This window comes from Chaetura pelagica, unplaced genomic scaffold (assembly GCF_000747805.2).
Source record: "Chaetura pelagica isolate M959 unplaced genomic scaffold, ChaPel_1.0 scaffold587, whole genome shotgun sequence".
NCBI classification, from domain to species: Eukaryota; Metazoa; Chordata; class Aves; order Apodiformes; family Apodidae; genus Chaetura; species Chaetura pelagica.
The window spans coordinates 101,331-110,214 of NW_009953909.1; the positions used below are offsets into that span (position 1 = coordinate 101,331).

At 51.3% G+C, this 8,884-nt stretch overlaps 2 protein-coding genes across 2 annotated transcripts in view; both read right to left on the reverse strand.

Annotated features, from left to right (window-relative positions):
* LOC104392102 (prolactin-releasing peptide receptor-like) overlaps positions 1–5,212 on the reverse strand; it is a 9,753-nt gene extending 4,541 nt beyond the window's left edge. Inside the window, exon 1 of the mRNA XM_010001460.1 lies at positions 5,146–5,212. Coding sequence (XP_009999762.1) covers positions 5,146–5,212 — 67 coding nt within the window. The remainder of the gene's footprint in view (positions 1–5,145) is intronic.
* A 1-nt stretch (position 5,213) lies between these two features.
* On the reverse strand, positions 5,214–8,093 carry LOC104392104 (chromosome unknown open reading frame, human C15orf57). The gene is made up of 3 exons (XM_010001461.1): positions 8,082–8,093; positions 7,082–7,284; positions 5,214–5,352 (listed from the first exon to the last, which is right to left on the reverse strand). The coding sequence occupies exons 1-3, from the start codon at positions 8,091–8,093 to the stop codon at positions 5,214–5,216; spliced, it is 354 nt and encodes a 117-aa protein (XP_009999763.1).
* Positions 8,094–8,884: the final 791 nt, after the last annotated feature.

Sequence of the window (8,884 nt, forward strand, 5' to 3'; positions counted from 1 at the left end):
GGGGGGGGGCATAAACCCCCCCCACATTTTGCATTTTATTTCCTGCTGGAGAAATAAAACCAGAGGCAGGGCAGGACAGCAGCCCCCACCTGAAGGCACTGGGTGCTCCCAGTCCCCCAGCCCCAGTTCCCACCACTGGGAGATGAGGCAGAACTGCCCCAAATGCCTCGGGGTGCCAGGACCAGCCAGCACCCCCCTGCTTTTCTCCCCACCAAACCTCCAGCTTCTCCCATTTGTTCCAGGAATCCCTGGGGTCACCTTTCCCCACAGATGCCCTCAGGGCCCACCCTGTTCCATCCCAGGCATTTACCTTCCAAGTAATCTAAACATTGATGCTTTTTTTAAGAGCTGGGGAAAAAGGCTCAGGCACTAAAATGCTCTTTGCACAGACACTTGGAAAAGCTTCTGCAGAGCACGGGGAGGGTTTGGGGACACGGGAGGATCAGGATTAGGTTTTTATTTCTTGGCTGATCCCTCCTGTGCGTCTGTTTACAAATAATGTAAATGTCTTTTAAACCAAACAAGCCAAATCTCCCCGCAGACCCCTCGCTCTCAGATGGAGCTTTTAGTGTGTAAAATGGCAGGTGTGTGTTTCCTTTCTTTCCTGGATTTCCACCCACGTTCATTCCCTCTGGGCTGCAAGTCTCAGTTCTGAGCAGAGCTGGTGGCCCAGGCTCAGGACATCACCAGTCACCACATCATCCAGCCATCAGCAAAGGGGCTTTTTGCAAAAAAAATACCCAACAACCCAAACCCCAGTATTTTTGGATGTAGGGCAAGCATGATCCACGTGGCTGAATGCCTCTAAAACTGGTTTTCTTCTAAATTTCAGCTGGTGCCTGAGGGACATGCTGTGCCCAGCCCAGCCCAGTTGCATGGAGTGATTTTAACGAGCTTTTGCGGTTTTATCAGAGATTTTACAAGGAGCAGGTCTTTTAACCAGGCTTAAGGTCAGGCCCGTGGCTCATTGCTCTGCTAAAATAACCCTGGGAAACCCAGGGGAGCTGCTGGGGCAGCCTGGCTGGGGCCTCAGCTGTGCCCACAGCAGCCAAAGGGGCTTCAGGAGGTGAAACTAATTCCCCAATCAGCTATAAAAGGTCGTGCTGGGCCCTTCCTGGGAGGGATTAATTGTCTTCAATGCCTTTTTTTTTTTTTTTCCTTTCTTCTCTTCTTGCTTCTGTGGAGCCTGGTGAGGCTGAAGCACTTTGCTGAACTTGGGTGTAATTTAAGGGCTTCACAGAACTTGGGGGAAAAACAAACAAACAAATATATATATATATATAGTAGGGGGGAAAAAAAAGCCCAAGCAGGTTTTTTTCTGCAGAGTTGCCTTTGGGAGTGAGGGGGTTCACAGCTCCCTGGTGACAGGGAATGAAGGTGCTTTTGTGCCCAGGGAAGAGCTCAGTTGCTCTGATCCTGCTCCACGTGTGGAACAGGGGAGTGAGGAGTTCCCCAAACCCATGAATAGCAGGGGCTGGAGGTGGCTGCACCAGGGGGGCTTGGTGGGGCTGAGAGCTGGGGATCAGAGGGAGAGGGGTGGGATAAAAGCTGGAGTTGGACCCAAGGAGCCTAGCAACCAGCACTGAGCTCTGGGGAACTGGGAGAGGGATCAGGTCACTGGCTGCTCCCAGCACTGCCTGACAGCTCCGGGGAGGAAAGGAGCAGTGGGAGGGAGGGGAGCTGGGGTGAGCTCCTCGTGCCCTGCTCCCCACACCCTCCTCTCAGCACCCCCAGGCCCTGCGCTGGCAGCTGCTCATTCTCTGTTCCTAAGGTGGATGTTTGTTGCATAAGGAAATTCCTGGGAATTCCTGCCACGGGCAGGGACACCTCCCACCAGCCCAGGCTGCTCCAACCCCATCCAAGCTGCCCTTCAACACTGCCAGGGATGGGGCAGCCACAGCTTCCCTGGGCAACCTGGGCCAGGGTCTCCCCAAGGTTGCAGGTATCTCCTTTCCCTCCTGTGGGTCCGGGTGGATCCTGCCCGAGCTCCCCATTCCCTTCCAGCCTCTCTCCCACCCCCTGCTGCCCTTTTCCCTGCAAGCTCTGCCACATCAGAGGTGCTTTTCCCACCCGGAGTTCCCTTGGGAAGCGATTTCCAGCTTGTCTGAGTGAGTGAGTTGCCACAGGATCGATTGATACGCAGGTAATGGCTTCAGAAACAGGGGCTGGGGAGAAATTACCCTTAATTGGGCATTTATTACTGTACCACGGTTGCAGGGTGTGACTAAAAAGTGGAGCTGAGAATTGATTCCAGATTGATTCCAGTGGCAAGATTAGCTAATAAGGGATGATGAGATTTGAGTGTCCAACTCAAATGGTTTGAGTTGAGAGCTGGAGCTGGGCCGTGGCAGCAGAGTGCTGAGCAGCTGGGTGTGGGGATGGAGCACGTCCAGCCCCTGCTCCTCCTGGAAAAGCCTGGTCTGACCTCATCTCTGCTGCTTCCAGAGACCCTGTAGGAGAAACCTCTCTGATTCCAGAGCTGGTGTTGTCCCCTCATCAGGAATGTCTGCCTTTAGATGGATACAAGTGATGGATTCAGTGGCTGAATCTGTGACATCCTGGCTGTGTTTCTGAAGAGCAGTGTGGAGACTTAAAACCAGATGGAAAAATAGCCTGTGTGCTTATAAAACAGTGTTTGGACAACAGTTCATCTCCAGACCTTTTCCTTAGGCTTCTGAGCTACTTTTCAAAGTGAAATGGTGAGAGAGACTTTCTCTGAAGCCCCTCCTCTAGGTTGTGTGGGCCTGGAACTCTCAGTGTCCCAGCACAGTTACTTTGGACACATTTCTTTCTCAAATATCTTTAATGGGAACAGACAAGATAATATAAAGCCTCTTCACAGTCATTGCTAATCATGACTACAAAACAGCCTTGATATCGACAGGGAAATTGCATCTTTCTCTCCTGGTACACACAGTTTCTGGTCAATACTCAGAAGCATCTTTGTTCCAGCTTGATGCCACAGGTAAGAGACTCACAGCACTGGGGACAGGGAAGCAGACTCATTTTTAGAGATAAATGAAAAGGGACATTTAAAGGATGACAACAAGACATGAGACTGGTAAGTCCCAAACCATCCTCATGCAGGTGATTCTCTGTAATCCTCACATCTCCAGTGTGTGTTCCAGCAGGGTGAGGAGCTGTGGGCAGGAGCCCAGGGGGTCCTGCTGACAGAGCTAGGCTCCATCCACCCTGCAGACCAGCCCCAAGTCCTGGCACCACGGGAGAAGCTCCCACCAAGCAACTGTCCAGGAGAGAGTCTGAAGCACCACTGGGAATCACACAGGAAACAAGGAAGCTCTGGCAGGAGGAGACTTTTAAAAATGTGTTTTCATACAGGTACATGAAGAACATGGTGTGAATTGGGGAAATGTCAGGAAGCTGGATCAGGGGAGGTTTGGGTTGGGTATCAGGAAGAGGTTTTTAACCCAGAGGGTGGCTGAGCACTGGAACCAGCTCCCCAGGGCAGTGGTCACAGCACCAACCTGCCTGAGCTCAAGAGGCATTTGGAGGATGCTCTCAGGTACGTGGTGTGGGTGCCCTACACAGGGACAGGAGTTGGCCTCCATGACCCTGATGGGTCCCTTCCCACTCAGCACTGATCCTGTGGTTCTCAGGCTGCAGGAGCTACCGGGGCTGCCCCTGCCAGTTCTGCCCTGCTGGCTCTGCCCGGAGGGTGAGGAGCTGTGGGCAGGAGCCCAGGGGGTCCTGCTGACAGAGCTAGGCTCCATCCACCCTGCAGACCAGCCCCAAGTCCTGGCACCACGGGAGAAGCTCCCACCAAGCAACTGTCCAGGAGAGAGTCTGAAGCACCACTGGGAATCACACAGGAAACAAGGAAGCTCTGGCAGGAGGAGACTTTTAAAAATGTGTTTTCATACAGGTACATGAAGAACATGGTGTGAATTGGGGAAATGTCAGGAAGCTGGATCAGGGGAGGTTTGGGTTGGGTATCAGGAAGAGGTTTTTAACCTAGAGGGTGGCTGAGCACTGGAACCAGCTCCCCAGGGCAGTGGTCACAGCACCAACCTGCCTGAGCTCAAGAGGCATTTGGAGGATGCTCTCAGGTACGTGGTGTGGGTGCCCTACACAGGGACAGGAGTTGGCCTCCATGACCCTGATGGGTCCCTTCCCACTCAGCACTGATCCTGTGGTTCTCAGGCTGCAGGAGCTACCGGGGCTGCCCCTGCCAGTTCTGCCCTGCTGGCTCTGCCCGTACGCGCGGCTGTCCCTGCCCACCAGCCCTGTCACTACCCAGGCAGAGAGCACAGGGCCAGCCTGACACCAGAGCAGGACACAGCCCTTCCATTAGTAACAGGAAACAACCCTCTGCAAGTTGTTAAAACTCTGCAGTTAAACACAATCCAAAATGATTAAATGCTAGAACAGATTTAAAGTTGGGTCACTCTAGGCAAGCGTGTGAGGAGAGCGAGTTGTCACCTCCCTGGTGATGGAGCCTGCTTTCCTGATACAGAACCTCCTCTGACCCTCTTCTGGAGAGGCTGAAGGAGATACAGGTACAAAATGAGCACGGAGAGGAAAAAGAATACTCCCTGTCCAGTGTGTTCTGTAGCAGGTTTGGCCAATAAAGTGGGATATTGGAGGAGGGCAGAGGAATGTTGAATGGGGACAATGTCAATGAAAACAGCCATTTAATGATTGCAGAGAGAGCTGCCTTTAGGATTCCAAATCCATCTCAGGGAAAAATACCTTCCTCCAGGGACAACTCAGGGCCAGCTGCACCTTAAATAGTGATCAGCTACAGAAAACACCAGAGTGGGCTTTGCAGGAGAGGAAAAAATGCCCTAATGAGAAACTAAAAAGGTACAAGACAGGAAGTCGACCTGATTCAGTGGTTTGATCTGTTCTGTTCTAAACCATCCTGGTTTAGGATGCTTCTGAACAACTGTGTTTTTTTGTCTGTTTAGCAGGTCTCCTGGTGAATTACTAACTATTCCCATTCAGACTGGAATGATGTGGTGGCCACAGGCTGGGAGAAGGGCAGAGCCAGGCGGGTGCAGCAGATGCTGGCAAAGGCCCAGCAGAGTCTCTGGAGCTGCAGAGCTGGGGTTGTTTCCTGTGGGTTGGGGCTGTTTGTGGTTTTTAAATGACTGACAATTGGCACTTCTGCCCTCCCCACCCCACCTCCTGTTATTCCTGTGGCTGGACACAGCTTCCTCAGAGGCAGCTCTCTGGGCTGGCCGGGGTGCATCTCACTGCTCAGCAGCCGGAGGCTCTTCCTCCATCTCCGGCTTCTCCAGCTGGGGCTCCAGGGGCAGGAGACACTGCACCTCCTCCCTGCTGATGGCCACCTTGTCAGGCTGCAGCCACCTCCTCAGGTGCTCCAGTGTGCTGAGGGACAGACAAGACACCCAGTGACCCCAGAGCAACAAAGCTGCACAGGAAGGTCTGAGAGAAGCGTTTGGAAAACCCTGGGACACGTTCCTTTCCCCTCGGTGGGAATTCCTGTTGCCACAGGCAAGGTCCAGCATGGGAGTGATTCCTGAGCCACAGGAGGAAGCAGAATCTCTTGGTCTGCAAAGACTTTCTGCTCCAGTTGGGCTTTTTCAACTATGGTTAGAGAAGTTTTCACACTCGGATTCTCCTTGATGAAAAGAACCCTCAGTCCTGTCTAAAAACTACAATTCCATTCCCAGCTTTCTGGGCTGGAAGTAAAAAAAACACCATAGTGTTAAACTAAAACTGTGATGGAGATGAGGAAGTAACAGGGGGGAAGAGAGGGGAACAAAACCCAAGCACCTATCAAAACGTGTGACCATTGATACCCCCCAAAGGCTGGAGGAGCACAGGGCACTATGTGTACACTCCAGAAGGCCAATCAACCTGTGGACTCTACAGGTGGTTCATAAATATGTTGGGGCAAAATTACTGTCCTACAGCCTATCTCACAATATCTGGTCTGATCAGAGCAGATCTACCCTTCTTTTTCTTTCAATACTGGCTAGAACACCAGAAGTTTAATATTCTAACTCCTAAATGCAGGTGTGAGCAGGTGCTGCTCCCCTTCTGGAAGGGTGAGTCACATCACTCAGCACAGCCACAAAATTAACTTGCTTTTCTCTTTTTCTCTTGCACAGGAGCAGAATTTCATGTGGCAATGTCCTTGGAATTATCTCTGGGCTAAAAAGTCAAGTTTGGTGGGTGAGAATCAAATACTTTGGTGCTGCTGGTGAGTGACCTCTAACTTGATAGATTGTAGGGAGGAAAAGCTTCCCTGGAGAACATCCCCAGCCCTTCAAAACAGAGCAGAAAGAGCAGATATGGCTGCAAAAGCTTGTTTTAAAATGTAAATCACATTGAAGTTTACTGGTCAAAGAGAGAATCTAAAAACTCCTTATAAACATGGATTATTTTTCATGCCTAAACTCCCAATCTAACTTAAGTAGATTTTCTTCAAGGGAGAAAAATAATCTTCTTTTCAACTGGAGGCAATCATGAGAAATGTCAGCTCAGAAAGGAGAACAGTGGAGGGCTTTATAAGTGATTGGAAGTGAGACTGCTGAAGAACAGGACTCTCATCTTAATTCATACATCATCTGGAAAAGGGTGAGGAGAGAGAGGGAGCAGCAGCACAGGAGGGAGAGCACCCTGATCTGATCAAGATTGGTACCAAACCTGCTCAGAACTTCACACCCCACTTGTGGCTGAAGCAGAGCTTCACTGGGCCCTTGCAGACACACAGGGACTGGCTTGGGGGTCACTTCTAGAGTTAAGCCTCAGAAAAAGCAGCCTGAGACACATCAGACACCCCCTCCTGCACCTCTTCCCCACCCCAGAGGGACAGGAGAGTTGATCACAGAGGTCCTGGTTGTTTGCAAAGCTCAGTGAGCAGCACTGGAAGTCCAAAGCTGGCCAGGGCAGTGTGCTCCCCTCTAGCACCAGGAGAATGGCTGTTATCCAGCTGTCCCAGGAAGCCTGGACAGCCACAATGAGGGACAATGAGCTGTTAGTAACACTGTCCCAGCACAAGTCCTGCCAGAGCCCAAACTAGTTTCTAGGAAACAAAGAGTGTTTGCCAAGGTGATAAGAACTAATCCCTTCTCATCAACTTGCTCGTTACCTCTCATCAGAGTCGTTTCCCTCTACAAAAACTTCAGACTCAAACTTCTCCTGCAGGAACCTGTCCCAGCATTCCTTCTTGGCCTGGGAGAGAGTGTGCAGCATCTCCTTGGAGGTGACCTCCTGAGACAGGCCTTTGATCCTCATCAGTCTTCTCTCTGTCAGGAGGCAAGGGAGGGGGTTGGTTATCTTGGTTCTGTTCTTCTGAAAGGGAAGTAGCACCTGGACTTGTACACCAAGAAAGTTAAATGAGCTCCTCAAGACTTGAGTCATATTTTAAGTCATTTTCCCCCTGTATCTGCAGGCTACACAACTGCATCCACTGTACATGCACAGGATGGTCCCCACCAGGTGACACTTCTGGAGGAGATGAGGTTTCTGCCACCAGCCAACTCTGCCCACCCCAGGGTTTTAAGAACTCTGGCACCTGCTGCTCAGTCTCCACAAAAATCCCACAGGTGGGTTCAGATCTCACAGGTATTAAGTTCCCACCATTCTCCCTGCAAACTGGCGTGGAATATAAATGCCATTAATTATATTTGGAATCCAAATAATGCCCAAACTGAGGGGGGAAAAAAAAGATGCAAACGTGGCAGGATTATGAGCTGGATGTCTCAGAACAGCACCTGAGTTTCTCAGCCACAGGGAAGCATGCAAAGTGCCTTGTAGCAGACCCAGAGTAACCCAACTACAGTGCCCAGAGCTACAGGGAAGCAAATGTCATTAATTCCTCTGGTCACAAAAGCCCATGACATGGTTTCCTCAAATTTGGTCAGGTATTGACTTCTAGCCTCCCATTTTGCTGCAGTGCATCAGCCCTGGTTGAACTGGGCTGGCTGAGCCAAGGGAGCTGCATGTGTGGCTGCACTGCCAACCAGCCTGCAGGCTGGCCCAGGAGAAAAATAACTCTGCAAGAGGGAAAGAAGGGGAAAAGAGCAGCCACAAAGATGGACTATTTTGCTGCAAGTGGAGAGAGTAGCAGTCCAAAGCTCCCCCCTAACAGGAGTGCCCATCCTGGGCCTGAATGCTGTGGTACAACGAGGCCTCTGGAGGGAGCAGAAAATACTTCAATAGGGTGAGAAATCCCAAGGCCTTAGAACTCCAGATGTGAGCTCTGGAGCTGGGACCCTTACCAGCCCTCACGTCAGGGGTTTCTGTCAGCTCTCTCACTGTTTGCAATCAATGAATGGCTCAAGAATTAAGCAGTGGCACAAAGATGATCTGCATGGTGTGTCTTCCTGAGGTAGAGTCTGCAGGGGCAGGCTGGGGAAGCATCAGAGCTTTCTCTCCCACATCTGTCCCCTTCCTCTCCAACCAGAAAACAGGTCACAGAAGGAAATGTCACTTTTCTCTCTCCCCTCAGAAGCATCTCCTGAGGTCCCATAAAAAGCTTGAGACACACAGTGGTGACACAAAAGCACGAGGGCTCTGCAGTGAGTTCAGAATGCATTTCCCCTCGAGCCAACTACAGTTGAACTACCTGCTCTTCAGAGAAAAAAAAACCCAGCAGCAGCAGTGCCCCTGCCCCATTTGTTTTGGTGGGTTTTTTTTGAAAAACCCAAATCCTTTGGTTGACACAAAGTTTGTTTCTGTGGCAGAACTGAGGAAGTGATGACAAAGCTGCTCGTTCCCTCCTCTGTGCTGGCAGAACAGGGGTGAGGTGCACAAGGTCTGCAGGACATCTCTCCAAGCAGAGCTGGGAGGGCTGGCTGTCACCTGGGCTGTCCCCTTGGCTGTCACCTGGGCTGTCCCCTGGGCTGTCCCCTTGGCTGTCACCTGGACTGTCACCTGGGCTGTCACCTGG